General features: G+C 51.9%; 1 protein-coding gene across 1 annotated transcript in view; it reads right to left on the reverse strand.

The window, feature by feature from the left end:
- The window catches only part of MEGF6 (multiple EGF like domains 6), a 91,236-nt gene that overhangs the window by 3,676 nt on the left and 70,016 nt on the right, over positions 1-17,544 (reverse strand). The window contains exons 14-31 of the mRNA XM_059487403.1: positions 16,436-16,564; positions 15,447-15,581; positions 14,651-14,785; positions 12,240-12,365; positions 11,244-11,375; positions 10,631-10,759; positions 10,204-10,335; positions 9,415-9,543; positions 8,360-8,488; positions 7,787-7,915; positions 6,939-7,067; positions 6,045-6,173; positions 5,252-5,380; positions 4,277-4,405; positions 2,679-2,810; positions 2,103-2,231; positions 1,028-1,156; positions 130-258 (exon numbers count right to left, since the gene is read on the reverse strand). Coding sequence (XP_059343386.1) covers positions 130-258; positions 1,028-1,156; positions 2,103-2,231; positions 2,679-2,810; positions 4,277-4,405; positions 5,252-5,380; positions 6,045-6,173; positions 6,939-7,067; positions 7,787-7,915; positions 8,360-8,488; positions 9,415-9,543; positions 10,204-10,335; positions 10,631-10,759; positions 11,244-11,375; positions 12,240-12,365; positions 14,651-14,785; positions 15,447-15,581; positions 16,436-16,564 — 2,340 coding nt within the window. The remainder of the gene's footprint in view (positions 1-129; positions 259-1,027; positions 1,157-2,102; positions 2,232-2,678; positions 2,811-4,276; positions 4,406-5,251; positions 5,381-6,044; positions 6,174-6,938; positions 7,068-7,786; positions 7,916-8,359; positions 8,489-9,414; positions 9,544-10,203; positions 10,336-10,630; positions 10,760-11,243; positions 11,376-12,239; positions 12,366-14,650; positions 14,786-15,446; positions 15,582-16,435; positions 16,565-17,544) is intronic.

The following is a 17,544-nucleotide window of genomic DNA, read 5'->3' on the forward strand; positions in this document are numbered from 1 at the left end:
CTGAGCTTCAGAGGGCTGGGCTGAGGCAGGGCTGCCACAGGTGTGCTGACAGAAAGTGGACGCGGGATGTACGTTCCTCAATCAGACAGGATCTGATTGTGGGACTTACAGGACTGGGGCCAGGGTTACCTGATTCACAAGATTTTCCCGTCCACCCCGGGGCACAGGAGCAGGAGCCATCGGCAGGGTGGCAGAGCCCCCCGTTGTGGCAGGAGCAGCGCTGCTGGCAGCCCGGCCCGTAGCGGTTCTTCTCACAACCTGCAGGGCCAGAGGAGCAGCGGTGGGCACAGTGTCACAGACATGTTTTGTGAAAAATCCTTTCATTAGGATCTTTTTCCCCTGAGAAGCTGAGAGGCCTCAGAAATGAAACGTAAGCAATAATTATCTGCTGCTGTGGAATGCAATAGGTGGATCTGTGATTGGTCTCATGTGGTTGATTTTAATTAATGGCCAATCACAGTCCAGCTGTCTCAGACTCTCTGGTCAGTCACAAGATTTTATTATCATTCCATTCCTTTCTATTCTTTGCTAGCCTTCTGATTAAATCCTTTATTCTATTCTTTTAATATATATTTTCCTTTAATATAATATATATTATAAAATTGTAAAATATAATATATGTATATATATAAAATATAATAGGAGAATTAATGCTAGAATGATTAACCAGGGTCCTCCCTCTATGAGGCAAGCTTGCATCCGTACATTATTAACAAATCACCAATATACGACAAATCAAACAAGCAGAGTATTAAATATAAATAAAATAAAAAATAAATACTAAATAAAATATCTATTTAATATATAATATATATATATATCATATTATATTTTATATTATATAAAATATATATCATAAATCAGCCTTCTGAAACATGGAGTAAAGATTCTCATCTCTTCCCTCATCCTGGGACCCGTGCAAACACCACCACAGGCACAGGGAGCATAAGCAGGGATCTCAGGGCAAGGAAATAATTTCCTGCCCAGGATCTTTCCCAGCCTGACAGCCCTGATGGACAACACTTGCCTTGCTCACACGTGGGGCCAGCTCTGCCTGGAGGGCACACGCAGTCTCCAGTGACAGGGTGACAGGGGACACCGGCCCCACAGGGACACAGCCCTGCACAGTCCTGGCCGTAGCGGCCAGCGGGGCATCCTGGAGGGAGGAAAAACTCAATCAGGCCAAAGCAGGGCTGGGCAGGTGGGAGGTGGGACAGGGACAGTTCTGCACAGCACTGGAGCTCAGTGATGGGAGGCAGAAGGGGTCTCCAGCCCTGCCCTGCTGTGCCATAGGATTATGGAATGGTTTGGGTTGGAAGAGAGCTTAAAGATCATCTGTTTTCAAACCCTTTTCCAAGGGGACACCTCTCACTAAGCCAGGCTGCTCCAAGCCCTGCCCAGCCATGGCTGTATAGCGATACAGCATCATGTGTCAGGAGAGATCACTTTATCATAAAATAAACAGAGCAGAAAAACATTTCCATGGCTAAGACAGACAGCAAACTGTCTGTCATAAACATCTTTTATGAAAAATCCTTTCCTTAGGGTTTTTTCTACTGAGAAGCTGAGAAGCCTCAGGAACAAAATGTAAACAGTGATTATCTGCTGCTGTGGAATGCAACAGGTGCACCTGTGATTGGTGTCATGTGGTTGTTTCTAATTAATGGCCAATCACAGTCAGCTGGCTCAGACAGAGAGTACGAGCCACAAACCTTTGTTATCATTCCTTCTTTTTTATTCTTAGCTAGACTTCTGATGAAATCCTTTCTTCTATTCTTTTAGTATAGTTTTAATATAATATATATCATAAAATAATAAATCAAGCCTTCTGAAACATGGAGTCAGATCCTCATCTCTTCCCTCATCCTCGGACCCCTGTGAACACCGTCACAATTGTCAGCTGCAGGCAGGTGGGGACACAGAGCAAGGCACTGCTGACAAAGGACACAGGGAGCTTTTCCCAGGGGTCAATCCTTGTTCTGCTCCTCATCCCTGTAGGGTCAGCAGCATTTCTGCAGGCCAGATCTGCCTCTGCCACCCCTCATCCCCCCCTGAGGAGGCTCCCCTGCTTTGCCAGCCCCCGTGGCTGGGGCAGAGCTCACCGATGGCGCAGTCAGCCCCGATGAATCCCGCGGGGCAGTGGCACATCCCCGTGGCACTGTCACAGCGTCCCCCGTTCCTGCACCGGCACCGCCGCGCGCAGTCCCGGCCGTACCAGCCCGGGGAGCACTCTGAGGGGACAACAAACAGAGGCTACAAACACAGGGAGAAGGTCCAGACAGCCTGGGGAAACCCACCAGGTGGATGTGGATGGATGTTTCACCCAGGAGGAGGCAGAGTTTTCTGTCTGTGCCAGCCCCAAAGCACCCCAAACTCTCATACATACGTCCCTCATGGCACTGGGATCTCAGGATGGCACAGCCAGCAAAGGGGATGCAGTGGGAGCAGAGTGGTCCCTATACCAGCCCGGGGAAGGGGAAAACAAACACAAGGAGAAAGTCCAAATAGCCCAGGGATATCCACCAGGTGGATTTGCATGGATGTTTCACCCAGGAGAGTTCTGTATGTGCCTGCTCCAAAGTACCCAGAACTCACTCACACACACACACACATATCCCTCGTGGCACTGGGATCTCAGGATGGCACAGCCAGCACAGGGGATGCAGAGCAGGACTCACCCAGCTGGCAGGCAGGACCATGGAAGCCAGGGGGACAGACACAGGCTCCAGTGACAGGGTGACATTCCTCGGTGGCTCCGGAGCACTGGCAGATCTGAGCACAGCCCTCCCCAAAGGTCCCAGGCAGGCAGGCTGTGAGGAGACAGGGCACCAAGGTGACTCAGGAGCCATCCCACCCCTCTCTGCAAGGCTTATTTTAAAACATTTTATTTTAAGCCAGGATTTAGAGAGCCTTTTATGGCAGTAAAATTCTCCGCCACCCAAAAACCAAAGGGACTCTCATGCAAAGGGGTCATTCACTCCAGGAAACACTTGGATTGAAAGGAAAGGGGAGTACTTAAAGGCATTAAATGCCTTTTGCTGTGCCAGCCCTTCCTGCCCTCACATTTCTGCAGGCTCCACACGCAGACATAGCAAATTCACCACTGTCCTCTACGTAAAGAACATGCTCACACACCTCTGCCTCTTCCAGACTTGCTCCTACCCACAGGGGCTCATTTTAACAGTCATTTATTGCAAATCCTCTGGCTAAACACCCAGCTCTGCTTTCCCACTTGGCTCCCTCTGCCCTGCTAACATTCCACAGGCATGCACTTGGTGCCAGCCTGGGAGCTGCTCCTTGGCACAGCTCTGCTCTTGGGCTGCTTTTCCTCGTTTATCTGTAAGAGACTCGGGGGTAGCACAGTTGGGATGGATGGAGATGAGAGATTTTTGAAGTTAGGTCGTGGAATTTGGGGTTTATTGCAAAGGGCCTGGGTGCAGGGCCCTGCTGGGAGCTGCCAGCCACAGCTCAGAGCAGGCCCTGAAGAGGGAGAGGTAAAGAGCAAGAAGGCAAGAGCATGGTAAAGAGAGAATGGGAGAGTAAAAGAGATGATCAGAGGGCGAGGTTCCCATTACAATACAATAAATCTTCTTCTGGACTTGGAATTTGGGGTTTATTGCAAAGGGCCTGGGTGCAGGGCCCTGCTGGAAGATGCCAGGCACAGCTCAGAGCAGGCCTGAGAGAAGAGAGGGGCAGAGAGGATGAGAGGGAAAGAGCGTAAAAGGGTAAGAGAGCAAAAGCATAAGAGAGTAAAAAGGGGTAAGAGAGTAAAAGGCAAGAGCTAAGACTAAGAGAGCGAGGTTTTCATTAGAATACAATAAATCTTCTGTGTTGGATGTTCTGATTTTCACTAACTAATCTAGTACAATATACAAATTTTATAGCATTTCTATATAGCTTATAAGAATCACTACATTACTATACTCTAAAAACTCCTCTTTGGACTTCTTCTGCTAAGCTGGTAGGGTCTGCTCTGACCCTTGGACCTGTCTGCAAGCAGAGGGTGTTGTCTCATCAAAAGGGAATTACCTTCAGCTGACCACACCATTGTTTTCCAGTTGTTCAGTAACTGAGGTATCTCAAAGCTTGCTTTCATTTCAATCTCACTTATAGTTTCAATATTCTCAAAATCTTTTGCCAAGCAACCACATTTACAAGGCTTTCCTGTTTCATCTCCCCCAACATTTATCTTTCTTTTCCCCTTCTATTTTCTGCAGGAATGGCTTGGCCCACCCCGTTCCCAGGGCCTGCAGCAGGACCGTTCCCATCTCCATACGTTTTTCACATCCAGAGCCGGTCAGTCCCGGCGGGCAGCCGCACTGGCCGGTGACGTGGTGGCAGGGCACTCCCAGGGGACAGCCACAGCGACTGGCACAGTCCTTCCCAAAGAAACCTGGCAGGCAGGCTGTGGGAAAACAAACAGTGGGATGTGAGCCTGCTGCTGGTAGAGTTCTGGAGAGTTTGAGGCTTTCTGTGCTGACGCCCCCAAGAGAAAACTGCGTTTGACCTGAGGCCGTGGAGAAAGATTTGAAAATTGATTGATAGCACTGGGATTGAGGGTGTGGAGTTGGTTAGAATTGTGTGATATTACATGGTGGAAAACTTAGAGTTTGGGGTTTTAGAATATGGTAATAAATATGGAGAAAGATGGGGGTTTTAGGGTGGAGGCTGCTCCTCCTTTTTCACCCTCTTCCTTCTTCTCTTCTTCACCTTCTTCCTTCCTCTCCATGGGTTTGGGTGGTATTTTGTAACTGGACAGAAAAGTCCATATTGCAGACACTGAGTGATTGGTTATTGGCTTAAAAGTGAAAATAATTGAGGTGTCATTTCTTAACTGAATAGTTTAGCTTTAAAAGACCTTCTAACAAGAGATAGTTGGCCATTTTTTGCCTTGCTAGTGAAGAACTGCAGAACTCACTGCTGTGAGTTAACATTGATAAATAGTAAACACCTGAGTCTGAATATGAACCACTGTCTCAAGTGCCTTCAATCTGACCTCAACAGAGGAAAAAAGAAGCTGAAAATGGACATTCTGCCAGGATTTAAGTTGTTGCTAATGCCTGGAAGCCATCAGAGCCTCCTCTGAGGGGCTCCTGCTCCAGTGCGAACCAGCCCAGCAGCATCTTGTGTCACAGACTCAAAATATTTTGCCACAACTTGTAATTCTCATGAAAAACGAAGTTTTCCTCTTCCCAGGCTCTGGAGCAGCTGATGTTTCCCTGTGTTTCCCTCACCCAGGGGTGCTCCTCACCTTTCTCACAGCGCCGGCCCCTCCAGCCCCAGGGGCAGTCACAGGCACCGGTGACGTGGTGGCACGAGACGTTGTCCCCACAGTCACAGAGCTGCTCACAGCGTGCCCCAAACAGCCCCTCCGGACAAGCTTCAGGGATGGGAACACAGCAGAGAGGACAGGTTGCACAAAAAAAGTGACTTTTGGGGGCTTTTTCCCAGTGGTTCCACAGCTGACTGGGTCTTTCTCTTGTGCACACACAGGCAGGTTGAAATACAACCATGGGGAGCTGACAGGACCCTAGCTTGGTTCTTTTTAATAAAACAACAGAATTTATATCTTTTGGGTGGGTTTCTTCATTAATTTATATTGGAAGAAATTATAGAAGTGCTTTAGACTGCCTGGTGCCCCGTTCTGCAGAGGCTGTGTGGGGTTCTGGGACTCCATGTGACAATGCTGGGAGGGAACACTGTCCCTGAGGATGTGGCAGGACCCAGTGAGGTGACTTAGAGTTTGGGGTTTTAGAATATAGTAGGAAGAGGAGGAAGCTGGTCTGGGCGTGCACCAGCACTTTCAGGACAGCCCTCAGATGACAGGAGCAAGGTAGGGTGGAACTGGATGATCTCTAAGGTCCCTTCCCACCCAAACCCCTCCGTCATTCGATGGAAGGAGGAAGGGCACAGCAAAACAGGGGCACAGCCAAAACCACAGCACTGCCACCTCCCTGCTGGCTGAAACCTGAATTTTCTGTCTTTGCTTGAGCCCCCAGACCCTCCCTGTGCAGCACCACAGTGCACAGATCAGCCCCACTCACCTGTGTCACACTTGTCACCGGTCCAGCCGGGCTGGCACAGGCAGTGCCCGGTGCGGCGGTCACAGAGCCCCCCGTGCTGGCACTCACAGCTCTGCTGGCACTCCAGGCCGTGCTGGCCCTGGGCACAGGCTGGCAGGGGACAGGGTGAGACACTGCCCTGGTTCCCACCCTCCCAGATCCCACCTTCCCAGATCCCCACACCCGCAACAAGGACCGAGCGCCCCAACCCCTCGCACGTCACCTCCAACCTCCACAGCAAAACTGGTGGAGCTCTGAGATGCTCTAAAATGCTGAGAATGATAGACTTTCTGTACTGACAGACTCCCAGGAGAACACTGCATTTGACCTGAGGCAGTGGAGAAGCTTCCAAAATTGATAGAACTGGGATTACGGGTGTGGAGTTTGAATAGAAGTGTGTAATATCACAGGGTGGGAAACTTAGAGTTTAGGGTTTTAGAATATAGTGATATATATAAAGCAAGATGGAGGTTTTAGGGCAGAGACTGGTCCTCCTTCTTTACCACCTTTACCTTCTTCTTAATGGGTAGGGGTGGTATTTTGTAACTGGACAGAAAAGTCCGCATTGCGGACTCTGAGTGATCGGTTATTGAGTTAAAAGTGAAAATAATTTAGGTATAATTTCTTAATTGGATAGTTTAGCCTTAAAAGACCTTGTAACAAGAGATAGTTGGCCATTTTATGCTTTGTTAGTGAAAGACTGCAGAACTCACTGCTGTAACATTGATAAGAAATAATAAACATCTAAGCCTGAACTATTCGCGAAAGTGAATCCCGACCCCGACAGAGGTAGAAAAAGGAAGCTGAAAAAAGGGAAAAAAGCATTCCAAAGCAAGCTCTGTCTGCCCCAGAGCCGTTCCCCAGCTGTTTCCTCACCCAGCTCACAGGCCAGCCCTGTCCAGCCTGCAGGACAAGCGCAGCTCCCCGTGGCTGGGTCGCAGGTGCCGCCGTTGTGGCACAGGCAGTGCTGCTGGCAGTCCTTGCCATAAAACCCCACTGGGCAGGCTGAGGGACAAACAGGACAGACATCCCGGTCAGGACACACCTCTGGAGGCTTGTGTAACACAGCCAGAGCGGTGGGTGGATGGTGTGGTACACAGCAATGCTGATTTTGATGCAATGACAACTTTAGGTGTGTCACCTGCTCAGGTAAGAGGCAGCAGCTTCTGTCTACCTCGGGAGTGGCATTCCTCCCTGTGCTGGCAGGGAAAGCAGGTGGTGTGGGAAGGGTTACCTTGCTGGGGTAGAGGTGCTGTGGAAGGGTTACCTTGCTGGGGTAGAGGTGCTGTGGAAGCATTAATTACCTTGCTGGGGAAGCAGGAGGTGTGGGAAGGGTTACCTATTGCTATGGAAGTAGGAGGTGTGGAAGGATTACCTTGCTGGAATAGAGGTGCTGTGAAAGGGTTACCTTGCTGGGGTAGAGGTGCTTGGGAAGGGTCACCTTTCTGGGGAAGAAGGTGGTATGGAAAGGTTACCTTGCTGGAATAGAGGTGCTTGGGAAGGGTTACCTTGCTGGGGAAGCAATTGGTGAGGGAAGCGTTACCTTGTTGGCAGGAGAAGCAGGTGATGTGGGAAGGGTTACCTTGTTGGGGAAAGCAGGTGCTGTGGAAGGATTACCTATTGCTAGGGAAGCAGGTGCTGTGGAAGGGTTACCTTGCTTGGGTAGAGATGCTGCGGAAGGGTCACCTTGCTGGCAGGGCAACCAGGGGTTTGGGAATTGTTACCTTGCTGGCACGAGGGTCCCGTCCACCCCTCGGGGCACAGGCAGCGGCCGCTGATGTGGCTGCAGGTGGCGTTGTTGAAGCAGCGGCAGGTGTGGCTGCAGTTCTGGCCGTAGCTGTTCTCCGGGCAGGCTGCAGGGGAGCAGAGCAGGCAGGGCTGGTGGGCACTGGGGGGGAATTACAGCGGCCAGGCTCCTGCCAACCCTGCCAAGGGGATGTGCCAGGGGTGGTTGGCTGCTCTGGGAGGGGGTTTTGTGGTGTTAAAGAGATTAATGTGACATCCAAACACCGCTATCATCACTGTTACATCCTTTATTATTTGGGAGCAGTTTTGCTGGATGCCCAAGCCTTCACTGCATCCAACCAGAACATGCTCAGGCAGAAACCCCTCCAGAACCAAAATTAAATTCCACACAGAGAAAATCTCAAATGGGGAATGAACAACCCAGAACTCTGGTTCCTATGACCTGGCAGCAGAGACACCCCTGGCCCCAGAGTGCCATGGAGAGCAGGGTGGGCACCTCCCACAGACACCTGTCCTGGGCACAGACACCCACCCTGGGCACAGATACCCACCCTGGGCACAGCGGGCACCAGTCCAGCCCGGGGGACACTGGCACTGTCCTGTCACAGGGTCACAGTGGGCACCATTCAGGCAGTCACAGGCTTGCCGACACTCCAGTCCATAAAATCCATCGGGGCAGGCTGTGGAAAACAAAGGAGAAACCCACACACAGAATGCAGAGCTGGAGCCCTCCCAGAGGGAAAAGCTGCCTGCCCCTTCCTTGGTGGCCTCTGAGGCTGCAGCAGCGTGACAGTGCTGCTGAGGGCAGCAGATACTGGATGCAAGCCCACTGTGGACATTGCAGGTACAGGAGGGGGCAGTGGAAGATCAGGAGAGTGATGGTTTGATGTTCCTGACCACGGAGAGGCTGCTGGGGGAGCTGGAGAGAGCCTCCTCCATCCAAGAGGCTGCTCTGAGACCCTGTGTGCAGCATGTGCACACTCAGGTGGCCACAGCAGCTGTGTGTCACAGACACATTTTATGAAAAATCTTTTCTTTAAGATTTTTTCTCCTGAGAAGCTGAGAAGCCTCAGGAACAAAATGCAAACAATGGTTATCTGCTGCTGTGGAATGCAACAGGTGCATCTGTGACTGGTCTCATGTGGTTGTTTCTAATTAATGGCCAATCACAGTCAGCTGGCTCAGACTCTCTGTCCGAGCCACAAGCCTTTGTTATCATTCTTTCTTTTCTATTCTTAGCTAACCTTCTGATGAAATCCTTTCTTCTATTCTTTTAGTATAGTTTCAATATAATATATATAATAAAATAATAAATCAAGCCTTCTGAAACAGAGAGTCCTTCTCTATTCCCTCATCCTCAGACCCCTGTGAACACTGTCACAGCTGTGCAACCACTGGGTCACCTATCATTTACATTTTCATAGTCCTTTTTTTCTCCCCAAAACCTTTTCCCTCCAGAAATAAAACCAGAGGCAGCAGCTTGCAGTTTTGTTGCTCCCCCAAGGCCATCCTGAGGGATTCTCTTTGCTGTAACGGGATGACAAAGTCAGACAGGGAGCACAAACCCTCTGGGACGGAGGGCTGGTGCCCGGGGTCAGGTACTCACCGTGCTCACAGAAGGTTCCTCGCCAGCCTGGGCTGCAGGTACAAGCCCCACTGACGTGGTCACAGGTGGCTCCATTGTCACACTGGCACTGGTGCCGACAGCTCAGCCCAAACCACCCTTCTGGGCACTCTGAAAGAGAGGAGACTGAGCAGCCTGTCCCTTCCTGGGTCCCAGAGGAGCTATCCTAAGGCAGGAGCTTGGATTCTGAATGGAATAAAAATATCTGGCAGCTGAACCCACAACCAGTGGGTTGTGCCCCTTACAGGTCTGTACCCACGTCACAGACATCTTTTATGAAAAATCCTTTCCTTAGGATTTTTCCTCCTGAGAAGCTGAGAGGCCTCAGGAACAGAATGTAAACAATGGTTATCTGCTGCTGTGGAATGCAGAAGGTGGATCTGTGATTGGGCCATGTTGGATATTTGTAATTAATGGCCAATCACAGTCAGCTAGCTCAGACAGAGAGTCCGAGCCACAAACCTTCATTATCATTCTTTCTTTTTCTATTCTGAACTAGCCTCCTGATGAAATCCTTTCTTCTATTCTTTTAGTATAGTTTTAATGTAATAAATACCATAAAATAATAAATCAAGCCTTCTGAAACATGCAGTCAGACCCTCATCTCTTCCCTCGACCCCTGTGAACACTGTCACATACCCACATCACCCTGGGCACTGGATCAGCATCACAGCCAAGGAAAGGGACTGGGCTGGAGCAATGCTCTTCCCTGGAGCCCTGCAGGCCCTGGAGGGTGGGAGGACAGGCAGGGAAGGGCAGGGCAGCACTCACTCTGCTCACAGTGGGTGCCTGTGTAGCCGGCCTCACAGTGGCACTGCCCACTCTCGGCGCTGCAGCTCCCGTCGCCGTTGCTGCAGTTGCAGGTGTGGGCACAGTCAGGGCCCCAACGCCCCAGGTCACAGGCTGGAAAAACACAGCAGGAGCCCATCACTGGTGTGCGCCACAGAGCATGGCATGGGCACAGTGCTGCCCTCACCAGCAGGCACAGCGTCCCTTGGGCACAGGGACAAACGCGTCTGCAGAGAGACCAGAGGCACTGCCAGCACCAGACAGACACAGCCAAGAAACCAAAAGGATGTCAGAGAGATTTCCCTGGCAGAGGCACAAATCTGACAGGGATTTCCTGCATGAAGATGAGAACGGAGCAATGGCAGCACAGCTTGGCACAGGTCAGGGTGGCAGAGCACAGGTGCTGTACCTCGCTGGCAGTGGTGCCCTGTCCAGCCGGGCGGGCAGCTGCAAGTCCCCGTCACAGGATGGCAATGTCCCTCGTTGGCACAGCTGCAGCTCAGCTGGCAGGCAGGGCCATACCAGCCGGGTGGACACACTGCCAAGGGAAATAGAGAGGGAGGGACTGCAGGTGGCTGCTGGAATCCCAGCCCTGGGCAGAGCTGCTGGGTACCACAGTGCTCTGGCAGAGCTCTCACACCCCGAGTGCAGTGCTGAATGGGACAAGGGGCTCAGCATTCTGCCTTCTTTTCTCCTGCTGCAGAAGTTACTACAGTGGACATGGGGTTAGAGGGACTGTGAAGTCCCCAGGCTGCACCCCAATGAGGGAAGGAACAGAGATGTGCACAGAGCATGGCACCACATGGTGGGTCACTGGATGCTCCAGCAGATGCTCCAGCTCAGCTGAGATACCCCCATTCCTGCTGGAGATAAGCCTGCACACACCGTCCTGCATATCCCAGCCTGTCCATCCCAGCCTCACTCACCATCCTGCACACCCCATCCTGCACTCACCATCCTGCCCACCCCAGCCTCACTCACCATCCTGCACTCACCATCCTGCCCACCCCAGCCCCACTCACCATCCTGGCAGCGCTGCCCGGTGTACCCAGGCGGGCACACACAGGCTCCGGTGGCGCGGTCACAGCTGGCGTTGTTGGCACAGTCAGGGCAGATCTCCTGGCAGCCCGGCCCCCAGAGACCCTCAGGGCAGGCTGGAGCGTGAGCAGACAGAGAACACAGAGCACAGGGATCAGAGCTGAGGTGGCAGAGGGAAATGTGAGACCTTTTGGGCTCCCTCTGTGCTCATGCGAGACGTGGATTTTGTTCGCAGCACAGCCTGGCCCTGCCTGCTCCACAGCACTCTCTAAGTGCTATTCTGAGCTCACTCCAGCATTTTCAAGCCAATTTTGGATTTGCAGCCACTTGCAGGGAGCTCCAAGGGCTCCTCAGTGGGAAATGGTGCTGCTGGCACAGGGGCTCCACAGCTGCTGTCACACCATGGACAGCACATCAGTCACTGCTCTGGAACCCACTGGGAGCTGCAAACAAGGAGCAAAAGGCTAAACTGCTAAAACCAGGGCAAGAATCCTTCTCCAACTGGTCCTAAGCTGCTCCAGGGCCTGGAAAAAAGGCAGCTTGAGTTGTATGGTAAGCACTGTGCACACGTAGTTTCGTTGCTCAGCCAAACTCTAGGAGCAGGACATCTCAATGTGAATAATACCTTCCAGCTGCTGCAATCCTGCACAATCATGCAAAAGCTTTCCATTTCAGACTCTCTAGTTTTCCAGCAGTTAAAGAGTAAGCTGGTGAAGGCAATTAAAAACATGCATCAATAAAGAAAGGTTCCTCTCCTACATTGAGGAATGCAACAAGAAAAAAATTTTCATATTTTTCATTGTGTTGTTTAGGACTCACCATCAAAAGCTGCAATTTTCTCTAATTTTCCACAAAGATGATTCTAACTGCAGGGGGTATTTTCAAAATGAGTTTTAGTAAAAGCAAAGCCATAGGTCTACACCAAAATCCCTCCCTCCACACTGAAATCCCTGAGTGTTTGCTCTGCTGCCCATGCTCACCTTGGGCACAGTCGTGTCCTGTCCAGCCAGGGGGGCAGTGGCACTGCCCCGTGCTCCTGTCACAGGATGCCTCTCCACAGGCACAGGGATGCTGACAGCCTGGCCCAAATGTCCCCTCAGGGCACTCTGTGGGAGAACAGCAGGGTCAGAACATCTCCCCCAAGACACCCAAGAGCATTTTACCAACCTGGCCCTGCAGGCTGAAGGAGCCTCTGGTTCTGTTTGGGGTTCCCAGAGCTGTGAGAGGTTCCCACCTGCGCTCATGGTTTAGTGGTGTTTGCTCAGAGGTTGGATTTGGTGATCTTGGAGGTCTTTTCCAACATTAGTGATTCTGTGAGCCTGGGTGTGATCCCTCTGTGAGCCACTCTGGTCACCTCCAGCATTGCCACCACCACCTGACCTGTCTGCCTGTCATTTCTGCCTGTTGTGTGTCCTTTGAAAAAGTATTTCTTCATGCAAGAGTGACCATCACATCCCCAAAAAACTGAGGCCAAACTGATCTCCAGCCTTTGGACAAGCCACCCCGCTGTCTCTGGGCTGGGGTGCAGAACACCAGGGTCACAGCCCCACACCAAACCACCCCTTGGCTTTTCCAAGGTGCTCTGAGGGTTTTCACCTCCCTGGCTGGATGCCTCCAGGATCTGAGCACCGGGATTTTAAGAAGCAGCCAGGTTTGCAGCAGGACACAGATGGAAAGAAGGAACATCCTCATGCACAGAAGGAATAATTCACTTTTCCTGCCCTCTGCTCTGGATGCCAGCGTGGTTCTGCCGATCCCGGCTCGCTTTGATCTTTGCACCCCATTCCACAATTTAACAACGAGCTGGTGACATGCAAACTGAGGGCCCCAGAGCCAAGATCCCTAAATCCTCCCTGAGCCCCCCATGAGAGCTCCAGGCTCAGCAAAGCCAATGTTCTGAGCAGCCCCAGCAGAGGGGAACACACGGGCACCGACAAACCGCGGAGGAAGCGCAGCGCCTCCGTTTCCAGCGGCACAGTGGAGTTTTTGTTATTCCTCCCCTTTGCTAATTGATGGCAGATGTTTGTCTTCACCCTTTAATAATTTCCAGATCCGAACAACAGCCAAGAGCCTACTATTTCTACACAAATATTTGTGTTATTTCCTGTGACTCCCCCCTACAGCCTTCAGCTCCTTTCTTACCCTTTTTAAAAATATCCTGAGCGGGAGCACCCAGCCTGAAAAAGCTCCAGGGGCCACAGCATCCCCCCAAAGGGGGCTCAGGGCTCTCAGACCCTGCCAGGGAGCACAGCACTGCAGGAGCTGCTCCCATCTCTCCTCCCAGCACTGTGGTTGCAATTGCATTGGGATTTTTGCTGCTTTCTGCAGCTCTTGCTCTGTCAGGGATGGGGCTCTGCACCACGACCCTTTGCTGGCAGATAATGAGGCTGATGGTTGCAGCTTCTGGGCTGGGGTGAAGCAGTGCTTGGCTGAACATCAGAAACTCCTGGGATGCTCCAATCCAAATCCAGATGCTGGCCACTTCCAACCTCTCTGCTGCACTCTGTCTCCAAAGTGCCCAAGTTTTTGGCATTTTCTGCAGGTCCTAGCCAGCAGAAGTGGGTTTAGGAGGCCCCAGCCCCACAGGAGCAGGAGTGGGTTGACTTTTCAGTTGCCACTCAGCTCTGTGGTTGGCAGAACTTATTCTTTTCCAAACACTGCGTTCATATTTTGTAATCATCACCTCGGGCCAATGACTCACTGCCTTTAGGTTCTCTCAAAGCACCTTTGTCTGCCCAAAGTGAAGCTCTCTGGCACACAAAGCACCCCCAGGATCTTGAAATCTGCACCCTCAGAGCCTGAGTGTTGGACACAGTTAAATACACACAGGGCTGGGCAGCTCAGTCACCATCCCATCAAACTGGCCCTGCATGGGAAGAGCACAGAACTGCTCTAGGAGGTTCATACAGAGCCAGAAGTTTGAATCCTAATGAAAATTAAATGTAAAATACTCCTTTGCACTTGCAGATTAAACAGAGCTTCAATAAAAAATAGAGAACAGAGCAGAAAATGTGATAATGTTGTGTTGGGCAGGGATTGCCTGGAAGGAGAAAGACAACAAGGCCAGGGAAAGATAATTAGATCCCAATCACCTCCATCTACCAACAGAGAGATGTCCAGTGGCAGGGTGAAGAAAGACCTTGTTCTTTTGTGAATCAGGCTCATTTTCTACCAGGAATTTTCTCTCCCACTTTCAAGAGGCAGCAGCATCTCACAGAGACCTGTGGATGACATCTCCTGTGTCCCCTGAAGTCTCTGCTGGCCGCCCATCAGATCATTTGCAGTGTGCTGGGCCTCTCAGGGGATTCTGGAAGTGCTTTTGGGTCGTTTTGTGAAGCAAAATGCTGAGGACAGGGGAGTTTCCAGCACACACAGAGCTGCCCTGCCTTACCTTGGTCGCAGTGCTCGCCGTGGTAGCCTGGGGGACACTCCTTGTGACACTCGCCAGTGACAGGGTCACAGGGCACTCCTGGAGAGCAGCTGCACTTCTTCTTGCAGCCATCCCCATAATAGCCAGGGTCACAGCCTGTGAACAGCCAGAATTGGAGAGAAAGAAGCTCTGAAATGACTCCTTGCCCCTGGGTGCTGAGCACCCTTCCAAGCTCCACCACTTCTATCACAGCTGTCCCACCACCTCTAACACAGCTGTCCCCATCCCTGTCACAGCTGTCCCACCATCCCTGCCACAGCTGTCCCACCATTGTCACAGCTGTCCCACCATCCCTGCCACAGCTGTCCCATCACCCCTGTCACAGCTGTCCCACCATTTTCACAGCTGTCCCACCACCCCGTCACAGCTGTCCCACCATTGTCACAGCTGTCCCACCACCCCGTCACAGCTGTCCCACCATTTTCACAGCTGTCCCACCACCCCGTCACAGCTGTCCCACCATTGTCACAGCTGTCCCACCACCCCTGTCACAACTGTCTCACCACTGTCACAGCTGTCCCACCACCCCTGTCACAGCTGTCCCACCATTGTCACAGCTGTCCCACCACCCCTGTCACAGCTGTCCCATCACCCATCACAGCTGTCCCACCATCCCTGAAGGTATTTATAAAAGCCTGGATGCGGCGCTCAGCGCCATGGCGTGGCTGCCCAGGTGCTGCTGGCTCATGGGTTGGCTTTGGTGACCCCAGAGGTGCTTCCCTAGCCAGCTGGCCGCGTGCCCACGTGCCCCACTCACTGTGCTGGCAGCGCCGGCCGCGGTAGCCGGGTTTGCAGCGGCAGGAGCCGTCCCTGGCGTCGCAGTCCCGCGAGTTGCGCTGCAGGCACTGGCACTCCTCGGAGCAGCCGGCCCCAAACACCCACTTGGGGCACGCTGCAGGGAGAGCGAGAGCTGGTCAGTGAGGGGCACAGAGCTCCTTCCCTGTTGTGGTGTAATAGCCTGTCTCAGTATCCCGGTTCTTTCCCCAGGTGTGCCAATCACCTCTCCCTTCCCCTTCCCTTGCTCCCTGCTGAGCGCCGTCCATCAATCTTGGCATTCCAGAAGGATGTTGTGTGATTGGTGAAGTTCAAAAGATGCCTCTCAGCCCTGGGGTACATTGGGCCATCCAGGTGTCATTTGTCACCTGAGACTTACCCTCCCTGACCTGGTTGGTGGCTCCCTACCCCTTCCCTCCCCTTTTCCCTGGGGTTAAAAAGACAGCAACCACGCGGTTTGGGGAGTTCTGTTGGAGCTGTTGCTGGATTCAGAGGCCTGTGGGCCAGGAATAAAGCTCTGGATCCAAACCCACCATCAGAACCAACTCCTTTCCTTCACCATCGCCTTAAAGCTTCTCCACAGAGGGAAACCCGAGGAGCAGCCCCTGTTATGGGGGGAAGCTCCATCCCAGCACCACCAGAGCTCCTGCAGGCCTGGACTTGTCTCCACGGGCCCAGCTGCAGCACCCAGCCAGGCAAAAGTGTCTGTGGGGTGAAAACACCACACACCCAGCCAGCCCAAAGTGTCTGTGGGGTGAAACACCACACACCCAGCCAGCCCAAAGTGTCTGTGGGGTGAAACACCACACACCCAGCCAGCCCAAAGTGTCTCTGAGGTGAAATCACCACCCTTTCCACCCTTGGTCAAGCAGCAAGGACCAGACGAGCCCAGGCACGTTCCATCTGGCTATATTGGTATTTAATTCCAATACCTCCCAGAAAGGCTGGGATTCAGGGATAACCTGAGCGTACCCAGGTGGCAGAAGCGGCCGTACAAGCCGGGATCGCACAGGCAGGCGCCGTAGATGCGATGGCAGTGACCGCGGTTGGCACAGTTGCACTTCTTCCTGCAGTGCTTCCCGTAAAATCCCTTGGGGCACCCTAGGAACAGAGAGAGGTTTCCTGGGAAGATGAGGCAGTCTCAGCAGGTTGTTTTAACTGAGAGGAACACACTGAAAATGGAGCTGTGTTCAGTTCTTGGAACCACAGATGCACCGAGGGAAGGGATGCATCCCTGCTTCGGTTCCAAGAACTGAACACAGTTCAGTTCTTATTGTATTAGCAACACAATATTCATGGCATAGCATTGATAATATTCTGCAAACTACCTGCTATTCAAACAGTGCCTATTCATCACCTGGCAAGATCTATTCAGTCATATCTCATTAAGGAGTTTGAAAATATTGTTCAGTGTCCTCCATGATGCCTGAATATCTATTGCCAAATACTCCACCAGCCTTGCTCTTTGCACATCTTCACTTACTGAAATTAGATAGCTTGAACTGCTGATCCAGGGGGACAGAGATCAGATTCCCTGCACCGGCTCCAAATCAGCTGTGCAGTGTCACAGGGGATGTCACTTCGTGGTGCTCCAGGGCACCCATCAGCTCTGCACCCACTCAGCTGGTTAGGACAGAAATAACCCACCCACAGGGCTCTGAGAGGTCAAGGCTGTCCTCCGTGAGAAAGCAGCCCACGAGGCTGCTCCTGTTGAAAAGCCACAGGGATATTTGCACTATTAAGTGAATAAAATTATTGTTTTTTCTCTGTTATGCTAAACGCCTCGATATTGGAAGCACATGGCAGACAGGCTGTGTCAGCAGTGCTCTGGCCAGCAGCTGCCCAGCAGCATGTGCCTTGTCCCTACGAACAGAGGAGCAGAGGAAACACCACCTTAGCACAACAGAGCAATTCTGCATTGTTTATTTTCATTTTACCTTCCTGTTTTCTCTCTGTCCCCCTCCATCACCTCCTTCCTACAGAAAGAAGAGGCTGGGGTATCTCTTGTATTCATTTGTATTCTGCTTCACTCTCCTCCTTCAGTAATAGTTCCCATATGCGCCCAACATGTGACTGAAGTC

Source organism: Ammospiza nelsoni, chromosome 22, assembly GCF_027579445.1.
Source record: "Ammospiza nelsoni isolate bAmmNel1 chromosome 22, bAmmNel1.pri, whole genome shotgun sequence".
NCBI classification, from domain to species: Eukaryota; Metazoa; Chordata; class Aves; order Passeriformes; family Passerellidae; genus Ammospiza; species Ammospiza nelsoni.